General features: G+C 37.2%; 2 protein-coding genes across 3 annotated transcripts; both read left to right on the top strand.

Annotated features, from left to right (window-relative positions):
* The first annotated feature begins 544 nt into the window (after nucleotides 1–544).
* Nucleotides 545–11,787, top strand: LOC149051505 (adhesion G protein-coupled receptor L4-like). Of its 2 annotated transcripts, XM_089184213.1 has the most exons (17): nucleotides 545–1,424; nucleotides 3,455–3,487; nucleotides 3,654–4,943; nucleotides 5,308–5,412; nucleotides 5,829–5,916; nucleotides 6,004–6,094; nucleotides 6,711–6,760; nucleotides 6,959–7,088; nucleotides 7,245–7,372; nucleotides 8,142–8,244; nucleotides 8,578–8,728; nucleotides 9,238–9,319; nucleotides 9,786–9,852; nucleotides 10,110–10,192; nucleotides 10,497–10,617; nucleotides 11,138–11,179; nucleotides 11,273–11,787. In XM_089184213.1, exons 3-17 carry the CDS (start codon nucleotides 4,664–4,666, stop codon nucleotides 11,408–11,410), a joined length of 1,659 nt encoding a protein of 552 aa, XP_089040339.1. In that variant the 5' UTR covers nucleotides 545–1,424; nucleotides 3,455–3,487; nucleotides 3,654–4,663; the 3' UTR covers nucleotides 11,411–11,787. The 2 variants fall into 2 exon arrangements, with proteins under 2 accessions (XP_089040339.1, XP_089040342.1); XM_089184216.1 differs by lacking the exon at nucleotides 11,138–11,179.
* Nucleotides 11,788–13,598: 1,811 nt separating this feature from the next.
* LOC149051504 (adhesion G protein-coupled receptor L4-like) lies at nucleotides 13,599–25,574 on the top strand. Its single transcript, XM_089184119.1, has 19 exons — nucleotides 13,599–13,818; nucleotides 15,395–15,706; nucleotides 16,588–16,625; nucleotides 16,868–16,927; nucleotides 17,612–17,765; nucleotides 18,216–18,323; nucleotides 18,820–18,904; nucleotides 19,244–19,337; nucleotides 19,622–19,671; nucleotides 19,804–19,948; nucleotides 20,676–20,770; nucleotides 21,228–21,330; nucleotides 21,467–21,617; nucleotides 21,943–22,024; nucleotides 22,300–22,366; nucleotides 22,931–23,013; nucleotides 23,243–23,363; nucleotides 24,012–24,053; nucleotides 24,159–25,574. The coding sequence occupies exons 1-19, from the start codon at nucleotides 13,755–13,757 to the stop codon at nucleotides 24,231–24,233; spliced, it is 1,929 nt and encodes a 642-aa protein (XP_089040245.1). The 5' UTR covers nucleotides 13,599–13,754; the 3' UTR covers nucleotides 24,234–25,574.
* The last annotated feature ends 10 nt before the right edge of the window (nucleotides 25,575–25,584 follow it).

The following is a 25,584-nucleotide window of genomic DNA, read 5'->3' as shown; positions in this document are numbered from 1 at the left end:
AGGCAGAGCACCGGGGTAAACACAAAACAAACAGCAACTGATTACTTATCTGGTGACTGCAGCCCATTATTTTAATAAACCAATTATCAAACATTGTGTCGTTGCACGTTTCCCCTAAATTTGTTCCTCAGAATCGATGAACATGCTGCTCATCATTTTTCAATCAATGGAGCTTCTTAAGTCAAAGTAAGGACGCAGAGTAATACGCTTATCAGCATTTATTGTACTGAAGCATAACACAAGTCCGAATATAATCTCCTGGAGCATGGTCTTGCGAATCGTTGAGAGAGGAGTTAATTAATGAGACATTGCCTGAAGAACTAAAAGTGTTCGACGAGGTGGACACCATCTTTTATCTTGGATATCAGTCAACTCGCTAGCGAGTCGTACGAGTAGAGCCTGAAACCGAGAAACGTTACAACGACCGCAGTGAATTCACCGTAAGCGCAATTCATTATCAGCAACAACATTTTAGAAACATAATTCAGTCAAGAGAAGTATATTCAATACAAAATTACGGAAATTGTTCACATCCTGGAAGTAAAAATGCAGATTATGCCAGTAGTGCTTTTCTTTGAAAAAAGTTTAAAATTATGCTCGTTTTGCCAAATTATGCTAAAAATTATGCTGGCACAATCGACTCAAGCCTAGCCTTTGGCACAGGAGGCAAGTTTGACCTGATTCATTGCGGCAGCTTCTTGCATGAATCAAACAGAGCTGCGTTACTTTTTTCCCCTTTGCCGCCATCACTTCACGTAATGCCTCTCTCGCAAAAAGTTTTTTTTTTTTTGCTCTTCCACTATGAGATTTTCAAGAGTTTTCGCTCGTTTCTCTATCACTGCATTTTATTTCTCATACCAATGAAAGCGACTTCGCACTTAGCCTCGTCCTCAGGCCGTAATTTCGGTACCAGAACGCTGAACCGCGAGAACTCTGATCGAATTCTCTCAAACAATGTTTTCGTTGTAAAACGGTGAGCGGAGTCTTCAGTCCCAATAAAAATAGCTTTTAGTAAGTCTTTGTAAGTCTGTTGAAGTTGGTCATCTGGCTACCACGATAGTTTAATCTTGAGTTTTTTTTTTTTTTTTCCACAAGTGAAAGCCCATTAATAAGTTAAAAGATAACACATACTGTTTTAATATGAAGTAATGCATTGCGTGCTAAATTGTCGAGTCACGAAGGAGAATTGTAGAACAGACAATAACTGCTTGTACGACCGGGATTACATATGGATAAAAACATACTGGATGAATCATAGACGCCTCTAGTGAATATATAACTTTATGTCATTGATTTATTGTGGATGGATCGATTGAGGCAAGAGTCTTCGAGTGGGATCAAGAGTCTTCGAGTGAGATCAGGAGGAATGAACAGAATACCCTATGCTTTCGCAAGCTTAATCCACGTTGTGATGTTCCTTCTTGGTAAGAATTATCAAACGCCGATTAATATTATCGTTATTTCGATTGACGCGACGTAGAGGTAACTATGAGTTCAAAGTTTGTTGAATACCTTACGGTTAAGCAAGCATTTTTCATGTTGCGACGTTCCTACTTGGTAAGAATTATCTAATGCTGATTAATATTATCATTATTTCGATTGACCCGACGTAAAGGCAACTATCAGTTTAAAGTTTGTTAATCGTTTGTTGGAACGTCAAACGAAAAAAACGGGGTCCTTATTTTCTAATTTCCTCTGTTAAATTATGTCAAATACTGACAAAAACTACACTCTTAATTTGAAACTCCTTTAAGTACAAAATGAAATATGCAAATATGTAAGAAAATTTCTCTTTTTATAGATCAGTACCGCCCTTAAAAGTCAATTAATAACGAAAGGTAGAGTCAAAACATCTGAAAAACACCTTGAGTTTTTAGTGTTATGCTAATGACCAAAACGGACATGCTGCCGAAGCGGAAATGCAGTAGTTTATCACGTCAAAAACACCTCTACAAAGAGGATACAACGCTACCTAAATATCGTTTAGAAGTGTACTTAGTCGATCGCCTTTATTATTCCGCGAGAAGTGGGAGGGTCTTCGAAAAGGCAAGGCTACATTTCCTTAGGGTGACGCGATCGATTTGAACCACACGATTTTATTAGTTTAGAAGCAGTCGGTATAATCTTCGTTCGCTTTTCAGAACAAGGCACGGTAGGAAAGCGCCGTGAACTGCGTCAACCAGATGTTGTCAGTCAAGCTTCTAAATGTCGGCTAAAAAATATGCAACTTAACAAAAAGTACAGTCTAACGGTGCTATGGGTCGAAAGGATTTCCTCATGATGATTACAAAAAGAAAAAAAAAAGGCTTGGAAAAAAGACTCATTTTTCTCATGGCAATAAACGCATCGAACAGGCTTTATGCTTAAACGCGTGCTATCTAAATACGTGAGGCTTAGTTCAAAGCCAAAATGACGAGCATCTTGGATGTAAATAAAATTTAAAATCTGCGCAAACTATACGATCAAGGAATAAAAGGGGGTAAGTTTCTAAAGAAACTGTGGTGCTGCGTCGGTGGGAGAGTGTAACAGGTAATTTAGTGTTAACAGATGAGTTGAAAACGTAACTTAGCCACCATAAAGGGTAAAAAAGCTGACGTTTCGAGCGTTAGACCTTCGTCAGAGCGATTGGAGCAATTGTGGGTTGTGTGTGGGTTTATATGCAGAAAGTGGAGTTACGCCATTGATTAGAGTATGGTAACGAGAAAACAGGAATGAATTAGTTGAATGAAAAGCGCGAGTTGATTCCATGGGGATTAAGGGTGCCGATTTTCAGGTGTTACATTAATTCTAATGAATAAAAGAGGTAATTTCTAGCCAAGAATAACAACAATGTGAAAACACGTAAATCAAACCGAGATCACAGGCTTCACGATACTTTAGCGTAGCTCCAAATAAAATCTCTCAGACTAACAACTCGTTCCACCGCTACAGCAGTATATAACATTTGCTGTTTCTACATGGTTTGCCAGCTGTTTGCTTTATAAGCCGATTATTTGTCATTTTTTGTGTAATTTGGTTTTTCCTATATAATAATTTCGCTATTCCTATTATATTTTTTGCGTTCGAGAGAACGTTTACTCTCCGTGTGGCTTCTTTCTGGATGCTGTGCACTTTCATGGATTGGGTGCTATCTCAGTGGACTGGCTGACCAATAACCTCGATTTCATGCGAAAGCTTTGAATCCTGCGTGCTGGCTAGATGAAGCCCTTGCCATCTGGATGCCATGGGACGATATGTAGATAAATTGTTACCAGTTGACCATTCGAAATGACCATTGGATCGGACCATTCGAAATGATAGATAGATCGGAACTGTGTGCCACGCAACCATCAGATATTCGTAGGTTTGAACACACTGCTAGATCGATGGTTCTTTAGTAGGCAATGATTATTACTAGTTGTTATTGGCATCCTTTCCATTTAAGGTAACATTTTTTTCCTTTCCTATCCTACAGTTGTTCAAAGAAGTTGGGCAATGGCAGAACGAAGTAAGTTCCTCGCTATCAGCTAGCTTGAGAAAAGTAAAAAAAAGATGAATGAATAAGATAAATCTCAAGTGGGTTAATGGACTGTTAACTGGTCAATTCATTTCACTTTGTCCAATAGCTAAGTGTTCATTTAGTTTATTTCGCTGCAATGTTTATTTTCCTGCAGATCATGAGTGTGTAACTGCTCCGTTCTTGAAGCAGAGTGAATGTACTGGTTCCAACTGCATAGGACTTCTTAAGAGTAGATGGCACAGGATAAAATGCTTTCCGTTCTCCACCAGCGGTAGCAAAGGTCTATGCTCTAATTGGTGCCATGAAGGAGGGACATCGACTCAGTCTTGCTTTAATGCATTTCATAAATTTTCTTCAGATCAAATCTATTTCAACAACAGCGACGAAAAACTCAAATTTGAAGTAGTACACTGCAGATCTTTCGAGTTTAAAATCAGGTTAAAATCGATGGATCCCAGTAAGTATTTTACTACACTTTTTCTGTTTGATCCTTTCTACTTTGTTGTTTAATTTCTTCTTCTTTTTCTTCTTCTTGTTATTATTATTATTATTGTTATCTTTATTATTATAATTGTTGTCATCATTATTATTATTACTATTACTATTATAATTTTTTTGAGATCATAACTCTTCTATGATTTTTTCAAATTGGGATGCTAAGGGAAGAGAAAGCCAAAAAAACAATTCCAGGCCTTAATTCCGTTCATCTTTAGCATAACTATAACTGTTTAGGATGCCAGTTATGAACCGTGTTTTTGCAACACCTTATCAGTCAGAAAAGACAGGAAGACTGCAAGTTTATGGTAGGCGTTAAATTTTGCTTACAATGTTGGCTTTTGCCCAGTGTCTATTATAATGCTTATATGAACCGGAAGTTTTCGATCCCGGATGTTCTCTAGGAACTAAAGGATGTCCAAACTATCATGGCGTCCACTGATCACATGTAACATGTCTGTTTTCAACTGTTTATTAAATCGAGGTTAATCTTGTACATCCTGTGCTCAAGTATATTCTAAACCTCACATCTGTAAGCTGCTCAGAATTCTACAGCCAAACAGTGTAATTTTCAATTGAGTAGACGTAGTCAAACCCCTTTAAAATTCCTAATATAAAGTACGAATACCACTTAGCGTCAGTCCTTTTGCTTGATATAATTTTAATTTTATGCTTTTTATCGCCTTAGCTTTTATTGCAAACACAGCTGAAGTAGTAGACGTTACAATTCAACCAACCATCAATTTAACCATCAAGTATGCAAAACAGCTGTTTAGAACTTCAATCCAAAGCATTTGGTCCGACGATTCACTCACATATTCATCAAAGGATAAAAAACTGGAGGATATCGTCTTTGCTGCGTACATCTTTAAAGAAATTATATTAAGCACTGCCAGAAAGCGGCTGAGCGTTACAAATCCCGAATTCATTGATGTCGATAAAGATCTGAGTAAGTGCAAAATGGTCTTCCCTCTTTTTTTCCGAAATGAGTTTCATTATCTACGAGTTCAGGCAAGCAATACTTGTACGGTAAGAGCCAGCACCACTATCCTTTACATCAGCTAAAAAGAAGGAAAATTCTGATATTTCTTCGTCTGCAGTATCAGAAGTATGAACTGTGGCTTGCAATTCTATAATCTGGGAATGACTGCACGCAAAATCATAAGTTGGGGGAAATGCAACTGAATAAATTCTAGTCATGCGGGTCATTGCACGTACTGAGCACTCACATGCCGTTGTACTCTGTAGGCAAGTGAAATATATGTTGATGCTGTAGCATTCGCATCCCATATTTTGCTTTTTTATCAATATAGACTTTCGAGTTAGATGCAATGCCCTCCAGAGAGGAGATGACTTTCTGTTTAATGGAAGCAGTCGGGGGAACTTTATTAAGATTCCCTTAGCTAATCCGGATAGAGGTAAAAACCCTTCCTTGTTTTTAGTCAGTTTATTTCAAGGCAATTGCCCATAATTTCTTGGTCAACTCTTCAGTGGAAATGGCTTCATTCCGACGTGCAATACCAGATTTGCAATATGCACTAGTGTGCACTTAATACAGTCAGTTCTTGTTTTCTTTTTCCCTTTTTCCCTCCATCTTAGTCCGAATCGGTTTCTGTTTTGAAATTTCGCAAGCCTCTTTCTTTTCCTTTCTTTTCTCTTTTTTGAATACGAAGAAACTTTATCCTTTTTGAAAAATTTTGAGTAATGCGCTTTTTCATGATTCAGCTGTCTGTAATGACATTGGTGCCCAGAGCATAGGCCATGGTCGTTTTTCAAAAAAAATTACATCTTTGGAAACCGAAATCAATACATTTCTCATCTCCCTTTTAAACAGATTCCACAGTACTTGGGATCGAATACAACAAACTTTCTAAGTTTTTATTAAACTATTCAGATGACACCGAGAGAGACAACAAAACAAAGTATGTATATTTTATCTTGATAACTGAAAATGGAATAGTAAAAAGCATTTTACCTATTTTTTGATCATTCGATCTGTTTTATTTCAGGATACTGGACAGCGTAATTATGTCCGCCGTAATAGACCCTCCGCCCAAGGTTCTCCCGGAAAACGTCACATTGGTTTTTAAGAACATGCAGGTATATACGCTACTCTTTCGTTATGTTTACTCTTTTTTTTAATTAAATCGGCGTTTTCTTGTTTGTTTGTTTGTTTGTTTGTTTTTTGTTTTATGACAGGGAAACACCAATAGTCCATTCATTCCTCATTTGGGTGACTATGTTGTCATCTTTTCTCTCAGTTGAAACTAAGTTTTGATGACTGGCTCATAATCTGAAAACTGCTCGAGACTTGATTAATAAATGAGCATTACATCCTATAAGGCTTCCTGCAATTTTTTAAATTTCGTCAACCTGAAGCCGCCATAAAGGGGAGTAGGGGGGAGGGGGGAAGGGAGGGAGGGGACTATCAGACACTGGCAGCCCTCCTCGATTTTACATCGAAGACTTCAGGAATTCGAATTGAAAAACAAATTAACAAATTCTTTTTTGCTGAATAAAAAATTTAGACCTCATTAATGGAGTGCTCCCAGAGACCTTAATGTTTAGAATTACCTTTTAACTTGGAGGGTAACATTAACATTCTATCTCTATGACGCCTTACCAGTCAGCTACTAGTAAGGTATCACCGAGGCGAGCGCTGAAGTCTCGCTATATTAATCTTTCAATCACAACACTTGATTCCTTTTTCCCTTAGGTGAATCGCAAAAAAAGAACATGTGTATTCTGGAGCTTCTCTGAAGAAAAGTAAGCATCTTAGTAACATAAACTATAAACAACGTGAATTCTTCCGGTTTTCTTATCTGAAAGGAAGCGACAAGTATCAGAAATCACTTTAAAGCAATTAGTAGAGTGAATTTAATTCTTTTTAGGTGGAGGGGGGAGGGGGTTTCCAATCGAATGAGTTATTTTAACTCCTTTCTCCTTGTTTGATTCTTTTTAAAGCTTTGGGAGTTGGTCAAGTGAAGGATGTCAAACAAAGATGATATCTAATCACTATACTGAATGTGTTTGCAATCATCTAACCCACTTCGCTGTGCTCATGGAATTCACCGACAATGCTGACGAAGGAAAGGTGAATATTTCTTTTTCTCCTCTACAAAAAAAAAAGTCATGCGGATTTAAAAAGGTACACAGTGGCATTAAAACTATCGCATTTATTTCTATTTATTTTTATTTATTAATAAAAACATTTCCTTTGATACAGATAAAATAATTATGACCTTTACAGTTTTTCAATCAGGATAAAACTCGTTCGTCAGGTGAGCATGACAAAATACTGACATTCGTCACTCGAGTAGGGATGGCTTTATCTCTCACCGGAGTCATACTCACAATTATCAGCTATCTTCAGCTCAAGTAAGTACGCTAAATTAACACTGATATCTTACTGAATTGTGGAAAATTAACTATAAGGAAAATGAGTCATCAGATCAGTTCTGGATCGATGTCAGCACGGACCGCTTGTAGCTGAAAAAGAAATCAAACGTTCTGAGATGATCTTTCGAATTTAATTTAATTTATTTAGCTTCGCCTAATTATCTTAGGCGGGGAGACCACTACAGCTTTAGCCAATTGCAGTGGACCCCGCGTTAACAATGACAAGGCCAGACCCCCAATTCCCAGTAAACAGGCCAGACCGCATCACAGTAATCTCGTGAGTGGGTTCTTTAACGTCCCCTGCCTAACCAACTTGACTAATTAATAGAAGCAGGAGACGGGACCTACGGTTTATTCGTCCTTATCCGAGAAGACTAGAATGTCTATCCATTTCTTGACATCATAGAATGGTAGCACATTCTCCTCAGTTATTTTAAGATCTTGAGTGTTGGTCCGGCCGGGAACCATTTTCTTAAAAAATGATATCTCACCAAGGAGTGAAAATAGCTTCAAATTAACGTTAGTATAAAATAGAAACTGTCTAGTCAGTATTCTTTTATCCATTCGTTATTCACTAGTTAATTCATTTAAAAAATGTATTCTGTCAGCGGATTTATTCATTCATTTGGTGGATCATTTGCAATTGTCTTTTTGATGTTTTTTTTTTACAATTCATTGACCACAGTTCTGTTTTTGTCTGGCTGTTAAATCGATTTCATTTAGTTGCTGTTTATTGGCTTGTTTGTAGGGATAGAAATTCACCTTTGTGTCACATACGGGTTAGTCTGACTTCTTGCATTGGAGCAGGCCATATCATCTTTTTCGCTGGGATCGACTCCACTGCAAACCAGGTGACTTTTTGTACTCCTACTTTCGTGTTGGTCATTTAATGTTACTGTTATTGTGCTTGTTTGTTTGTTTGTTTTGTTTGTTTGCTTGTTTTTTTAATTTGGTCCAGCTTCTTAACGATTAAAGACTGACTGATCTATCGAGTGATTCTTTTCTCTTGTTTTTTTGTGTGTTTGTTTGTTTGTTTTTTTGAATGTTTTCTATATTGTAGTTTTGCCTTGTTCTTTCTGTTTACGTTGGTTTTTGTTTCTTTCTGTTTTTCTGGATTATTATTTCGGCAAATGCCACTTGTCGGGCAAATTATTACATTTTGACCAACTACCTTTTCCTTGCAGGCTGCTTGTGTAGCTGTGGCAGCTCTTATGCAGTATTTCCTGATGGCCAGTTTTTGCTGGATGATTGTCGAGGGGATATATATCTATTTATTTGTTGTAAAGGTTTACAACATTAGCGATAAAATGCATCGCTATCATGGCTTTTGCTGGGGTGAGGAGCATTGTCAAGAAATGCGAAAAATGGGATAGGACTTCAAGAATATACTTGAGGAAATATCTCGATTATGATTTGACAAAAATTAAACCGAACAAAAATATCTTAAAATGACTTTTTTTTTTTAATTCTTTAAATGAACACGCGTTTTTTTCGGAAACCGTTGAATCGTCTTCAGGTGTACCTGAGTAAATCCTAAAATATTTCTAGTGCTCATTAGAGCTAGTTATAAGTGCAGATATAGTTGGCTGAAATCACGCAGCTATGGCTAATTAGCATTGTTTTAATAATTTCATACCCACAATCAAAAGGTTTCAAGAGTTAAAAACATAAAAAAATCACATGGGAAATTCATATAATAGCGCAACAACTTACGGTCAGTGGTATATTAAAACCATTAACTTCTACAGTTATCAGCTCTGGCAAATGTAATAACACTGTAACTCGATTGTTTTCGCTGTAATGTCTTACTTAAACTGGCAGCCTTTCATCATTACTTTCCTCAGGACTGCCTGCAATTATAGTTGCTGTATCTCTGGTAATCGCTGCAGGAAATGATGGAATCGAAACTTTTGTCAATGATGAAAAGTAAGTTTGAAAGTTTGTTTATTTTATTGACTTTATAAAAAATGGTCGAAGCCCAGGGAATGCAAGGACTTAATAACAGAAACCTGCAGCCTCACTAACTGGCCTCCCCCCCTCCCACACACCCACTAGGCACCCCCTCATTTCAAGTTGTGGATCTCTCCATGTATAAGAGTAGGAGAGGGAGAATTTCTAAACCAGTATCCAAGATAGCGTCTTTTCGTAATTTTGCAGAGTCATATAAAGGCAACATGCTGAATTAAAAATGGATTTTGATTTGACATTCTGTTAAGAAAAGCCTTTAAATGCTGCCATTAATGTAGAAGAAAAAAAAAATATATATATATATATATATATGTTTATATCTGTATATAAAAATATATATATATATATATATGTTTATATATGTATATAAAAAAAAATATATATATATAAGTCTGTTTGTGCCTTTTATTTTTCTAATTCTAAGCTGCTGGATGTCCTCCTCTAACGATGTCATCTGGATATTTGTTTCCTTTGTTGGATTCGTCTCAATCGTAAGTGGCAACAGTTTGAATTTCTTTAATGGATATGAGTTTAATCTTCTAAGGATATTTGTTTCAAAGTTGATTATAACAGCATCTCGACAATCATTTCTGTTCTTCTTCTTCTGAAAAGGAATGAGTCTGTGACTCTTTGAAAGTCCTCTTTGAAAAATTACAACATAAGCTAGTGCAACAAAAGTATCCGATATTTCAGTTTTTCTCTTTTCATATCCTCCATCTTCTTTTGTTTTCCCTTTTAATCCCTGAAGATTAACATGACGATCCTCGTGCGAGTTATAAAGGAAGTAACAACAATCCAACAGGTGAAGGATAGCCCGACTGAGCAGATCAGGTGGGCTAATAATAGTTACTTCTCCCGCCTCTTGAATGCTTCCAATCAACAAACAATCTCGCATCATAGCTTGTTACAAAGAAAAGCTGGCCTGGAATTGATGGGCTTTGAATGACGCCCTAGCACATAAAATATAGTGCGTTTTCGATGGACGACCTTCAAACTGCTTCTTTTGTCACTCCCGAGAATATATCGCGACTATTCATTGCCTTCAATTTAAGCTAAGAGTTTTCAATTTTTCTTTATATCGATTTCAGATGAATGCTTTTGTTTTCCAAGTGACGATTCATTTGGTCTCTTACAGGCTTGGTGTCCGTGCATGCGTGGTGTTAGCTCCATTGCTGGGTGTCACGTGGCTGATTGGCTTCCTTGTGCCGTTACACATCGCCTTCTCCTACATTTTTGTAATCCTTAATTCCACTCAGGTAAAGTCATCTAAAGCCTTAAGGGTTTGTTCAAGCATTTGGCTGCTCATGGGTAGATATAAGAACGTACGTATAACGTGAAAAGCGTCAGGAATACTGAAAAGCGTCTCCATATCCAAGAATAATTCAGATTTACTTTCACATACCAGATCCGTGACCCTCGTAAAGAAGCCGACTGGAGACTATTTAAACCTTCCTTTTGCACTTGCATTTTCATCTTCAAAGCCTTAGCTTGGCTTAATTATGATACTGGAGTCACCATGAATCGATTACATCTAACGGATAGAATTGTATTCTGGAAAATAAGCCTCAGATAAGTAAACGATCATAGCTGATAAGGAAAGGAGACCTTCAGCTGAGTTGTTCTAAAAGACACAACCCTACATTCCCGACAAAAAAAAAACAAACAAAGACAAAACAAAAATTAAAAAAAAAAGTGGAAAGCTTCTCTTATTTCTGCATCTATTTGCTCGTTTGTTTACCTATTAACCAATGAAGTTATATCTATATTTTTTAAAAGGGATTATTCATTTTCTTCTTTCACTGCTTGGGAAATAGTGAGGTAAATATGAATTTTGAGTCCCCGTAATTCATATCAAGAAAAGCTGGTTACATATAATGAGTGCCTGTTATTTGACTTCTAATTCTTATCTAGATAAGGGAGCGTTTCAAAAGAAGAGTCCAAAAAATCCACCCAAGTGCATTTAATCAAAGGCCAGGTGACAATAGAGGAAACTCTCAAGCCCGTCAGAGTCACAGTGATACTGAGATTCCTGTGCAGGATCAAGAGTAATCAATAGACTTTGAACTTTTGTCTTGCCAATGGAATGGGAAAATACTAAATGCATTTATAGCCAGCATCACTTCTGTTGCTTAGGCTTTAGCTGATTCAAGTTAATTCAAGTTGTATTTTTAAGTAATTTTCTTAGCCCCAGGCTTAGCTAGGTTGATAATATTTAGCCACACTTACCTGGCATCGTTGGCATTATATGGAATAATTATTTGCATAAAAATCAAATTGCCCGAGAATACCAGTTTATATACTGATTATGAGTTTGATATACTGATTAATCATTTAACCGGTAATCAGGTCTGAACCGTAGAAATCAATTTTGCTGCAATTAACATTTGTTAAGTATACAAATAAAGTTCGTAGTATATAACAGTTAACTGTATAATGAAGACTTTACTAAACTACAACATACCTAAGGACCGATTATCGTTTATCGTTAGGGAAAGGAGGGGCTTGGGTTACGGGAGGGGGGGGGCGGGGTGCGTTGAATGCGTCACTTTAAGATTGTGTCCCTATAAGATTTATCTAAGGCTCTATAGCCTGCGTGTAGCCGTACCCTCCCCTGATGGTAAAACGGAATGGACGGAACTAAAATCTGACACTAATCGTGTTCCACGACGTCACTCTAATTTATGGAAAAAAAATGTCTCTTCATAATGTTTTTTGTGTGAAGTGACACGTATTGGCGAGGTTATCGAGATCAACAATAACATTTAAGTGAATTCATTCTCCATTTGCGGGTAAATTTGCGATTCAGCCTCCGAGCTCAACTGTATACTTTGGAGTAAAAAGAGGACGATGTTCAATTGGCATCGCGCTAACCAAACTGGATTTCAACGTTCTGCTTGAATTCGTAAACAGTGTCACGGTCGTCGAAAAGAGTTGGATCATTTGTCACAGAATCTCAAGGATTTCATGGATTTCTATAAGAGATAGTTACGCTGCAAGCGTGAAGAAAGAGCGACTCTTTTCTCAGTCCAAAGAATCGCTGTAAGGGACAACTAGTTTTAATTTAGCTTCGCAGCACCGTTCGCAAAAACACCGAAAGTTGAAGGGGCACACTTGCCTTAAAACCTTGTCGTAAATCGTAAAACATTTAGTTCATCTTCTTCTTCGTTAATATGAAAATAAATTACCAACTCGAACCAATCAGAATTGACGAAAGAATCAGCAAAATTACCAATTACCAATTAAAAGTTATGATATATTTTCTTACAAAAGAGGGACGTCACGGAAGAGGATTAGTGCCAGGTTTGCGTAGATGTTGCCTCGCTTCCGTTTCACCTTAGCGGGGGGAGGGTACGGCTACACGCAGGCTAAAGGCTACACAACATTCTTTTGATTCCTTCCTTGCACCCCCCCCCCCCTCCGCGACCACTGGTCCTCTCCATGTTCCCCCTGAAAACCAAGTATTCCCCCTAAAAAAAATATTTTCATCCACACCCTTCCCCATTCGTTGGTAGATGGTGACTGGTCCTTTCATACGAGAACCCTAGTCTAAATCAGTAAAACTGTATGAAGTGCTTTCCCGCTAACTCGTTACACTTTAGGATATTTATCTCCAAATTCAGAAAACTATACATAAAACTATGAAACAGTGAAGCACAGCTCGACCGTGGAGACAGCAATTTTGAAAATTTCTCATTAACGGGGACGTTTCTTTAAATTCGTGGATATACGAGGTAAAGGAACGAGTAATTAAGGGACTCTATATTTAAATTTTGTGGCATTGGCAGCGGCTTGAGGAGTCCGGGGTGCGTAGGGATCTTATTAAATATGGTGGACTGATCATTAAACATCGCAGATCAATTTAGGAGGACCTCTGTGGACTGAAGCTCAAATCTGTCTCCAGGAATCAGAGGATCCTCAACCTCACATAGTGCCTCCTTCTATCTTGATTTTTTTTTTCTTTCAAGAAGCATGTAGATACTCTGTTCGCAAAGTTAAAGAATTTGCTGATAGATCAATTTCGTGGTATGTTTCGATTTCCAGTAACAGCGTGTTAGTTAGCATGCGGTATAATAAGGATCAGTTGGCAATTACTCCCATCCGGGACTGTAAGACCTAAAACGTCAACAGAAAAGCTAGTTATTCCTGTTTTTTTCTTCGGAGCACCCGGATGCATTACATCATTACCTGGCTAGACTCCGTTCAAGACGGAAAAAAAAATCATCGGCCAATTGTTTGTTCGCTAAAAAGATCAGATAAATATTACAAAATAAAATACACAGCTGGAAATATCTGGGGCTAAATTGGATCTACTCCATACATCTTTAAAAGAGGATCGAGGAAAGACAAGCTATCTTCCGACGTTTGGGTCTCCACAGTGCATCTCAAGCTTGGAATGATGAAAGCACTTTGGTACGCGTTAGCATTTAGTTCAGTTTTCTTCATGACGGTCGATCTAGGTGAGTGGGTTATCATCTTTAGCGTGACATCTCTACTTTCTAAGTACCGCTCATCGACAAGAAACTGCTCCTTACTTTTAAAACCCTTCAAAACCACTGACATAATTTATGAATGGATCCCAATTAGAGAGATATGAGTATTCCCTGTCGTTTTTCGGAGTACAAGTTGAACAGAAAACATTTGTGATAGCTTATCTATCCGAAGTTGCGGTATATCACTGATATGGACATCTTTGGTAAAAAAAAAAAAAATACAAAACAATCAACTTTTTCGGTTAAAATAAAAACCAGCAGATTTCGTGGATTGTTGCTATCTTTGAGATAAAAATTGTCAAAGACCGATCTATTCCGGCAATAGATTCTTACGCGTAATGATATACCACATGGCTAATATTACATAGAATTCATGTCAAATTAGTTTGCGTTTTAAACTTCTCGCCTCATCCCTTATGTCATGTATATTAGTGAATTCAAATTGGCTTTGCTTCACGACTGTTTGAATTGTCGGATGCGTTTCCTCGCTGCGAAGACTTATTTTGCGTGAGATGCAACTACGCCTGGTTAAAAAAATTAATTTGTTGTTCAGTTGTCATCGATAAAAAGAAAAACCATACCTAAATTTCGCGACATTTCCTTCGCATCACAGATAACGAATTTATGCTTAAATTTTAGCATTATGTTAATTTTTAAAAGATGTCAACATCACGAACTAATGCAGGAAACAAGGGTTGAGAAAAGAGACTTTCAGCTTCTACGTTGGAAATGAAAAGAAGAGTTAAATGTTTGGAGAATAAAATGGGAATGGCAGACCCTTTAGAAATATTCTAAGTATAACGATTTAACCTAACTGAGACAGTTTCGATCTCGATCTTAGAAGAGAAATATTCATCTAGAACCGTTCTCTCTTTGTCGCTCCAAAATTTCACCTCGAATGGCTTATTTGTAATCTTCCGTCTTCTTTGAATTTTAAGATGTTAACGGCTTGATTTTGCAACTCGTTGAGCACCAGTACAAGCGCGGTATGCCACCATATTCATACCCCGTCTAAATGACACTTGTTCAACTTGGAAACAGTGTTAGCTTACTAGAGAAAAAAATTCCGCCCACAGACGCGGCGACGGGAGCGGTTCTATGTAAATTGAAAATTCGTTTGAATAGGACCGAACCATTTTGTCAAATTACGCAGGAGCAGTTGCGTCAGATGTTTTAGATGCTCCGTTTCAATGCGTGACTACATTTATCATAGTTTAAATAACAAAGCCAAGTAGAACCAGGCTCTGTCGAGACGAAAGACTAAACTTGAGACACGACGTTTTACAAACTCGCTGTGGACGTTTAATCAAGATTCATCCACTTCTTCTACTTTAGATCGAAAAAGTCCATCAGGTAAAGTGTGTTATTAATAATTGTTATTTTTGTTGTTGTTTATACTTGTCCAGAGAAAACAAATATTATGTAATATAAGTTTATTTCCATTCTTACTGAATCCAATAGTAGGTCTAACAGTATGCTGCTATTTCTGGTGTTCAAAACAATTCAGTAGACATCTGATTTTCTTGACATGCTTCATTGGCAGGGGAAAAATGCAACGATATCGGCTCCAGTGATCCCTCGGTCAGGAGAAGAAATTGTGAGAAACTTAAGAAGGATGGACTACTACTAGAATTGGGAATCTTACGGCTCCCCCCAGACGCTTGCTCTCACTGGTGTTGTATAATAGTCAGATGTCCTAAATTTAACAAATCCAACCTAGAGGACTGTTCTCCCAATCTTCAAATTAGCAATCTTCGAAATTTTACAAACGAAACTGGTTATAAAAGAGCGTGGGGCATTTATATCAGACCCAAATTTGGTCAAGGAGTGCCTCCTAAATGTATATTCTTCGAGGGTAGGTGAAAAAAATATTGAGTTATATTAACAGCGTCTGCATACTAGTACACAGACAAATTGGTTTATGCTTGGCGCGCGTCTATCGGGTTATGAATGCACGCGGGAAGTTTGGAGAGCAGGAGAGAAGCGTAAAAGTTACTCGAGACACAACCGGGGACAACTATGACTTCTTGAGACCAAATCTCTATACAAAGAATTATACATTTTGAGCTCAGAAGCGAAAGTCAAACGAATTTCTTGCGTGTACGAGACAGTGCAGAAGGCTTAGTATGCTTGAATCGTTGTTCATTTGAATTCACGGCCAGAAAATTGCGAGGTTTGTGTTTAAAATTTTTATCATTCTGAAATTTTACAATTTAAATTATGCTATTAAATACTGCTTTTAGGAAATATCAACCCTTTAAAATAATATTTACTGTCCGAAAAGCAAAGCGAAAAACTTACAAATTTCATCTTGAGCTCCAACATGTATGGAACGGAAAACAAACTTAAAAGGTAATACACCTCTTGGCTAAACTCGACGGGAACTTGCATTCGAAGTGAAACTGCACATGTCCTGTTATGGATACATGAGGATTAATAACATTTTGATTTACCACAGTAGCTCGTTAGTTAGGAATATAGGCGGGACTTGCGCCTGCGAAAAAGTATAATACGGTAACGATTACCTTGTATACCTAACTCTCACTTTGAGAGCAACACTTCGTCTCGCAATTATTTCCCACGAATGCCAAATCTTTCGCTAAGAGAAAAGAGGGAAAAAACGAAACCAAACAAAAAAGGGAAACGAAAATGAAGCAAATCAATAAAAAATAAATAAACAAACAAAACATCGCTTATTTACCTCCAATTCCACTTTTCTGTCAATCATTCTCGCAGGAAACATAACATTACAGGAGCAGGAAGAACGAAGAAAGGTAATGGCGAGAGATTCATTGCTAGAGCAATACTGAAAGAGTCTAATGATTTCAAACTTAAAACTGGTTAACTTATATGTGGTGGGAAATTCATTAATTAACTAAATGACTGTCTGCCTGACCGACTGACCAACTAATCGACTGACAGATTTTAAAATCTGGAAGATTGACTGAAAGATTGGCAAACGTGACCAATTGATTCATTGTTTAACCCCTTATTTGTTTTTGTTTGGTTCATTTAGAGGCGTTGTATTCGGGCTTTTTACAGAAATCTTGACTCTAAGAGGAAGGAGGACATTCAGGTAATGCAGTTTAATAATGATATTGGTTTTTCCAGAATAGAAGACACAGGAATTGCGTAAAATTATGTTGTAGCTAGTAGCAAAAAAGATAGCGAGGCACAAAACCGCGATGCAATACGTTACAGAAGGGTTCCAAGCTACGTAAGTAAACCAACCCGTACAATCCACTGCTATAGGCTGCCTGAGAACTCGAATGAAATCCGAATCATCGGGCGTGCCAGCCATATACATGTCCCGTATTTAAAGTTTGTATCTAAAGTATCTAAAGATTTCGCAACATTAAAAATTCGCCTCTAACTGGATTTAACCCTTTAGCTCTCATGAGTGATCAAGACAGAATTTCTCCTTACAATATCAATGCAATATCAAGCAGAGAAGCAAATAGAGTAAAGAACAATATTTATTAGGGAAATATTACTTGATCCAGTACCAAATTCTCTGAACTAGCATCACAAGAATTATGTAGCAGACAGTAAGTGGAATTACAAATGAGATCTTGGAAGTTCGAGTGTTCATGTAGTTTACCCCATCTGGAAGATTTTACTCTGTCAAAAACTAATGGCTCGTTACAACCTTTAAAACTTCGAGGGCAAAATTTACTGCAATGATGAAAATGAAAGATAACTTTTTAAACCTCTCTAGGTATATATCTGCAAATAACTCTCCTTCGATTCCTATAAACAGGCCGCGTTCTCTTTACTCAAAAATGTAACGTCGTCCAGTACAAAGTATGACGCGATGTTCTCCGCATTGGCTCTTGAGGACTTCCTGTGGAGACACAGTCAAGCACATTTGAACACTACAGTTACCAACATTTCCTTCTCAAGCGAAGTCGCAGGTAAACCTTTTGAAGAAAATGATGATGAAAATAAAAAAGAAAACAATAACAAAAATAATAAAGTAAGTTCACGGCCCCACTCAATATCCACGCAGGCTTGTCCCTTGTAGCCCTCTTGGCTATTTTTTTTACTTCCGCTTTGAATAATTTAGTCACTTAACCCATCCCTTGTTCCAAATAGGTAGTGTTACTTAATTTATAAAATAAATTCTACAAAATGATGTCCTCCTTCTTACCTAATATTAATGAAAATTAATTATTGGAAAATTTTACTGGATAAGTCTTACTTTAAGCTGAGACAAGACCAATCGCACTCAAGCAGAAAGAAAGGAGATATATGGGGCTTAATATTCTTCTATCGGACTGAATCGACACCATAAAAACACGTATATCTAAATAGTCTTGAGACTACATGGATTTCTTTTTTTTCCTTGTAACCCTTAATCGTAGATGTTTTTGCCAGTCGCCTTCACCGGGACAGGGACAAAAAATTTCGTTTTGCTGATCCCAAAAACGAAAACTTCGTGGAAATTTCATATCGAAACACCGGCGAGAATGGTGAGTATGTTAAGGCGTGATCTCACTCAGTAATATCTGAACCCATGATTAACATTATTTTGTTATCCAATGGCAGTAATATCATGGCGGAAGAGATAGCTCGAGAAATAAATGTGAAGAAAAGAGAACGAAAAAAAAACAAAACAAAAAAAAAAACCCAGACTTATCTTTGAAATCGAGGCGCAAACAATTCTATGGTGCAGTTCTTCCAAACATAGAATAAGACACGAGAGGAAGTAAACAAAATATCTTCGACCATATTTGAAAACATTTTAACACATCATTGGAGGGGGAAGGGGGGAAAGGATCAGTCGTTGCCTACAAAGAGTAAAGGAGGGAAGGGGGGCGAACTATAGACAATCGACTGCCAATCAACCCCAGTGAGGGGGGATCAGCTTATCGAGACACAATCAAAACCCTCTGACAGCTCCCACGCCAGCCAATAAATATTGAACGCTATCTTAGTTATCTTTTCATTCAATTTAATTCCATCAAGGCTCAATGGTTGTAGGAGTAATGTACAAAAATCTTACCGAGTTGTTTACATCAGACAAGAACACTAGAGGAACCAACAAAATAAGGTTTGTATTTCAGCAGCAAGAAAATCAAATACGTTTGTTAAATCAAAGTATAAAGACTGCTGTAAAAAAATAATAAAGAAAAAACTAAATTATACAACATCCTTCACGTGTATGGCGAAGATAATGATTACATCCAAACCTACCTCATGGTTTTAAATTATTGTCTCTTTTCAAAAACCAAGGCTCAGAAGTAGAGGTGAGCAAGCATTGACAACTTTTGCAAGATATTTTAATACATTTTACATATTTTTTTTTGTTTTGAATAAATGTATTCACATATTTGTTTGCTTCGAAACTATTTAAAATTTCATTCAGTATTTTTTGTTGTTTTTGTTTCAGGGTGCTAAACTCCATAATCATGTCCGTTGAAATGTACCCCGAGCCTGCAGATATACTGCTGGAGAACATCACCTTGGTTTTTAAACACATAAAGGTATGTACATCACCTTTACAATGAAAGAAATTCACATCCCCCTTTTACACCTTGTTAAATCTGTAGCTTTCTCCATGACAGTTTGCCGGACACTCGAAACGTTAGCTCTGTAATCTCTCTACGGTGGGCAATTCACGGTATCAACTCAGCTAATAACGCTCAACCATCTCATGATTTTAAGCTTGTGTATAAGATCTTAGATATTAAACTTTATATTTCCCATTAAGAGATTATAGACTGAGTTTAAACTTCTTCTTGATTCGTTCTTTTTAAATTCATTTCAGGCTGGTGGAAAAAGCAGAGAGTGTGTATTCTGGGACATGTTTGGAGATGGGTAAGGCTCGCTCTTTTCGGACGAAATCTACTTCTTGCAAAACATGTATTATGCTGGCCATTTAGACAGCTCTGTTAGATTCTATACCCTGGAACTAAACCACATAAATTTTCTTTTATTTTTTGTATAAAGTCCCGTGGATTGGTCAGCGCAAGGATGTTTCACCAGAATTATGAGCGAATCCCAAACGGAATGCAAGTGCAACCATTTAAATCACTTTGCTGTTCTAATGGATATCACCGAAAGTATAGATGAAAGTATTGCAGGGGACACAAAGGTATAAGTTTCATTTAGTGTTCTTTCTATCGTGTATAATTGTATCAGATGGCAGCACGTATCATTTCAAGTTCATATTCCAATAAAACAAGGTACTTACGGAGAAAATGCATTTGTAGTGTAAGTACTTAAAAAAGCTTTGTTGGACAATCCGTTCGCTTGGCTAACATAAAGTGTTTCCAAAACATTAAGTTAGGGGTACTCTGGCTTGAAAGAAAGAATACACCTAACACTATGTTGGGTCGATTGTACTCAGATCCCATATCCTAAAGGCGCACATTTTTGGTTACAATCGGCCACAAGAAGGCAGATAGTAACATCAAGTGTTTCCAAAACAGTCACTTAGGAGTACTGTGGCTTGAAAGAGAGAATACACCTAAAAACGTGTTGGGTCAATTGCACTCAGATTCCATATCCCAAAGGCGCGCATTTTTGGCTACAATCTGCCACAAGAAGGCAGATAGTAACATAAAGTGTTTCCAAAACTGGAAATACACCTAAAAATTTGTTGGGTCAGTTACACTAAGATTCCATATCCCAAGGGTGCGCATTTTTGGTTACTATCGGCCACAAGAAGGCGGGTTCATATGACACCCTAATTCTTACGGGCATGGAATATTCATTAAAACATTAGTTTGCCTTAAAGTGTCCCAGAAGTTCAGGAGTATGGTTTTACCCCAAAGAGGTCCATGTAAAATGAAGGTAATACATTTCAATTAACTTCAAAGGAAAATGACAAGATACTGACAGTTCTTACACACGTGGGGATGGCTTTATCGCTGGCTGGAGTTTCTATAACAATAATCAGCTATATACGGCTAACGTAAGTCCACTTCATTCAAATGCTATAACTTGGGTGTTTAAAAAATTGCTTGAGGTATTGGTCAATGTAGCATGAAGGATGTGATCTTTTTTATTGTGTCGTCTGATAGTCCAGGTGAGAGTAGAGAACCTTCTGGTCAGCAAAGACTGACGTCTCGTCAACCTCAATAAACTTGGGAGGTAGGGTAACCTGACGGTGGTTTCAGACATTCTGTTGGTCGAATTTATTTAAACTGAGACAAAGTAACCCACAAAGTTAAAAAGAAAGTCAGCTGTGAAATGTGCACAAGGTAGACAGAGAGCTAAGGGCCAAGGACATCACCACCACATTAAATATGAATTTATTGACTAAAAACGCTTTGGGAGGTAAGTTTTCTCTTTCTTGACTTCCTCAGTTGAATCTTCTTCCTTTTGGTTTTCATATTTCTTTACACGTCTATCTGTTTGGGCTTCTGTAGAGACAGGCAAGCACTCCTGTTCCATAGTCGGGTGGGACTAACATCTTGCATTGGAGCTGGACACATTGTCTTTTTTGCTGGGATTGATGCCACAGAAAACAAGGTGAGAGTTGGAGCAGAATGCTTTACATCTTTATCCTTCAGTGTTATTTGTTTAGATAAATTTGTCTGAGCTGTTTCTTTTTCTGATGATTGCTCGCTTATCAGTACATCAGCCAACTGATGATGATTCCTTATAGGCTGCCTGTGTTACAATTGCGGCTCTCATGCAGTACTTCTTGATGGCAGCTTTCTGCTGGATGCTTGTTGAAGGAGCTTACATTTACTTATTTGTGGTAAAGGTGTACAACGTCAACGATAAAATCTGCCGCTTTCATGATCTTTGTTGGGGTAAGGAAAGCTACTTCTTGAGATGTGAACACTAAATCCCGTTGAAAACTAGGCCACCAAGGTAAATCGAATAAAGCAAAGCAATTATCGACCGAAAAGGATTTGCGGCTGACGATGTGTTAATACCAAAATTCGGATTGGCCATCAGCACTTACCAGAAAAGTTATGAAGTCTTGAAGAATAGTTACTACTTTTGCCAGTATGACAAAGCGAAAGCAATTACGATGGGCCATTTGTAAAAGTAGATATTATAGCCGTCAAATCTATCTAGTATTTGTAATTGTCAACAATGCCTATTTTTATTCATTGTGCTTTTTTGCTATAGGACTTCCTGCGGTCATGGTTACTGCATCTTTGGGTATTGTTGCAAGAAAAGATGGAATCGAAAATTATGTCAGTGACCAGTAGTAAGTTTGAATGTTTACCTATTAAATCCTCTCTATGGAAGTATCGCAGCGGATATGTGACTTGGCAGCTGCCTGAACGGGGAGAACCCAGGGGAAGGGGTGTGAGCTCCCCTCTAGCAATCTTCCTCACCTCGTATGTGTGGATCGAAACTAAGTCGTCTATCTTTTTTTCTTTCTTCCGAAATGAGTTGGCGTTTCTTTCTCTCCAATTTCCCTTGTTTTATTAATTAATATATTCATCCATCCATTTTTTCCTGTTTTTTCCAAACTCCAAGCTGCTGGATATCTTCAAGAAACAAAATCATCTGGACATTTGTTTCCTTTGTTGGACTAATTGAATTTGTATGTGATGAAACTTCTTTTTAACATAAATTTCGCACTTCTCACATACAACTTATCTCCTAGCACTTCATCTCCTCCAGCTTCTCCTCCAGCTCATAGATCATCCTTCGGTTTTAAGTAAGGCATCGTGACCTAATCAAATTTTTTTTTAATTTTTCAAAGTTTTTATATATATATATATATATATATATATATATATATATATATATATATATATAAAGGAGAGACAGATGGGAGGAATCCATTTATCCATCCACTACACCACAAACATCAATAATAAATAAAGCGCCTTGAGAATGAATTTACATCCACAAAGCTATATAATAGCGGATGGCTTTGGAACTTAAGCTATTTTACCTATTTTTCAAAATATACTCCAGTTATTTTCCATACTCTTGCGCCAAAACATTTCTTATTGAAAATCCTATTTAGTGGAGTCGGCATCACTCTTAGTTGCCACCCCTTTTTCCCGCTTCTGTCCTATTTTTTCTCATATTTTGTACCATTCCTGATGGACAATATACAAAAATTAAACTACTTGTATTCCTATTATTGCTTGTAAAGATTAATATAGCGATCCTCGTGCGAGTTATCAAGGAAGTTACTACAATCCAACAAGTGAAAGACAACCAGAGTGAGCAGATCAGGTAGGATGAACATTTCCCTCTTCCTATGAATCACACGATTCTTTCAACATAGCTGTTCCCAGAAGAATGCCAGATACTTGTCACAAATGAACTTCATAATGGTATAGCACATTATTGAGTACTGTAGCTCCGTTGTTGGATGTCCGAGTGCGAAATCCGACGGTCTGGGGTTTGTTTCCCTGAGGAATCGAGTTTTCAGGTTGAATACAAATCTCTTTTTCTCCTTCAGGGTTGGTGTTCGAGCATGCGTGGTGTTGACTCCGTTGCTTGGAGTTACATGGCTGATAGGTTTCTTGTCGCCATTGCACATTGCCTTTTCTTACATTTTTGTCATCCTAAACTCTACACAGGTAAAGTACAAAGCTAAGGGCTGATACGCCTGAGGTGCTACTTCTAGAGGAATGTTAAGGCGTATTTCCAAGAAGATGATTATCAAAATTTCGAAATGAGAAAGGTGTAACTCAGATTAAATTTCCGATTCGGAAACTTTTAAAGTTAATGGCAAGCACAAAGAGAACTTGAACCGTGAAAAATGGTTAAATTAGGTTGTGATGGCCTATCTCTAAAACTACAGACCTGCTAAAACCTCTAAAGTACCAAGATAGAAAAGAATGATTGAAAATGAAAAGAAGTGTGGGACCGCTAATTTCACGAGAAGACTCTTTAATTATGGTAAAAAAAGAAATTTGACCCTTTAACTCCCATGAGTGACCAACACAGAATTTTCCTTACAGTATTAATACAATATCAAGCAGACAAGTCATGAGAATAAAGAAAAGCATTAATTAGAGGATTATTAGTTGATCCAATACCAAATTCTCCTAACTAAAATCACAAGCACTATATGGCAAACAATAGGGAGAATTACCAATGAGACCTTGGGAGTTGAAGGGTTAATGCTCCTTTGACGTTTTTCTAACCTACAAGTTCTTTTTTTTTTAATTAACTATTTATTTATTTGTCTGCTTACCTACTTACCGGACCCCGTTTTTCGGCAGGGCTTCTCGATTTTCTTCTTTCACTGCTTGGGAAATAGTGAGGTATGGATAAATTCGAGTCTTCATAATCTGAATATCTTCCACAGGAAAAAAATGTTTTCTAGCGAAAGGAAAGTCTCTAATTAGTGCCTTGCATTCCTCACTTAGATAAGAGAACGTTTCAAAAGAAGACTTCGACAAGCATGGCCCTCCCGGCTTCACAAAATTAAACCCCAAATGTGAGAGGCAAAGTCTGTGATACCAGTCAGAGTCGAGATAGATGCTGAAACTTCAGAGTTACAATGAACTATGATATATACACCTGAAGATTTATAAGTAGATACTTAACTTACGTTTACCTTTGATCAAAACTATAAAGAAATTCACCATTCCCACATATTGTCAGCGGCTCAATTTTAATATCGTCTGCGTGAGAATCTCACGGTTTTAAGAGGATATTAGTCGTCACCAAAAGAGCTTCAAAGGGAGACCATAAAAGAAATTGACTGACATCGAGGGAGGGCAATATCACAGAGCTTTATGGAGGGGCGTGGCAACCATAATCCTTCCAACCCCCCTCTCCACGGTGCAGTATCATGCTCAAAGTCGGACAGTGGGATAGGAGAGATTACGAGTGATGTCTGTAAAACTGGATAATGCACATCAGCCAAAATTATAGCATTATAAATTATTTTTGCTGATGTGTATTTTTTCGCAAGTTTAGTCATAGTTTTGATAAATTGATTACATTACTTTTGGTTGTCCAATGTTCAGCAATCGTTTAAGCCGTTTACTTATTAAATGCATCTCTGCTTCGCAATTATTCGATTTTGTTTATAACTTGTTTAGTTTAGTTTACTCTTAGATTAGTCTTAGTGCCATAAAGCGTCAAATCGTCCTAAACAAGAATGCCGACTTACCATCTTGTTCTCCATTGTTTTAATTGTAAAATACATTTACTCCGATCCCCATTGGAAAAGTTAATCGAAATTGTAAGGTTGCTGCATAAAACCGTTCACTCATAAAAATCTCATTCGCAATTCTCCCTACGTCTGCTTTACAATTCTCACGTCGTTAGTTTGGAGACTAAGCTATTGAATCAACTAATAATTATCCTTTCATTGAAATTTTCTTCATTTCCATCCCTTAATTTATCTCAATACTGTACTGATGTTGCAAGGAGAAGTTATTTATTGGTCACTGATGCAAGTCAGAGGGTAACTGCTGTACCTGAGAAGTTCATTAGCCAATTTAATTTTCATGCTCTACTTTTTTTACTTTTATGGAGATTTTCCTAATTAAATGTCTTGGTTCATGATATGTTACGATTTCCATATAAGTCTACGATTAGTAGTCAAGATTTAGCTCTAAGATTGAGATGTCAGAGAAGCCTTCGAGTTTTATGAAGAAGTAAATCTTAATAATTGTAAACAGTCATTAGGCATATGAATTAACTCAAGTGCAACTGATTTTAGTAAGTACAACAATCAATTCAGTGTGTTGGGTGTAACATATAGATGATAACAATTTCATAAGGCTATTACACTTTGAAAAGGATAATGAAAACGGTATATAACCATGCAGATAAAACTGT

The sequence above is a fragment of the Pocillopora damicornis genome, chromosome 1 (genome assembly GCF_964200805.1).
Source record: "Pocillopora damicornis chromosome 1, jaPocDami1.2, whole genome shotgun sequence".
NCBI lineage: Eukaryota > Metazoa > Cnidaria > Anthozoa > Scleractinia > Pocilloporidae > Pocillopora > Pocillopora damicornis.
The sequence above is the reverse complement of the archived record's forward strand: the minus strand, read 5'-3'. Positions and strand labels throughout refer to the sequence as shown.

Coding starts and splice junctions, on each gene's coding strand:
- LOC149051505 (XM_089184213.1), top strand. CDS start 4,664: ATGCTTTTTATCGCCTTAGCTTTTATTGCAAACACAGCTGAAGTAGTA. Junction 9,320..9,785: donor ACTTTTGTCAATGATGAAAA/GTAAGTTTGAAA, acceptor TCTAATTCTAAG/CTGCTGGATGTCCTCCTCTA. Junction 10,618..11,137: donor TAATCCTTAATTCCACTCAG/GTAAAGTCATCT, acceptor ATTTTTTAAAAG/GGATTATTCATTTTCTTCTT.
- LOC149051504 (XM_089184119.1), top strand. CDS start 13,755: ATGATGAAAGCACTTTGGTACGCGTTAGCATTTAGTTCAGTTTTCTTC. Junction 15,707..16,587: donor TAAATGTATATTCTTCGAGG/GTAGGTGAAAAA, acceptor TCATTCTCGCAG/GAAACATAACATTACAGGAG. Junction 18,905..19,243: donor AGAGGAACCAACAAAATAAG/GTTTGTATTTCA, acceptor TTTTTGTTTCAG/GGTGCTAAACTCCATAATCA.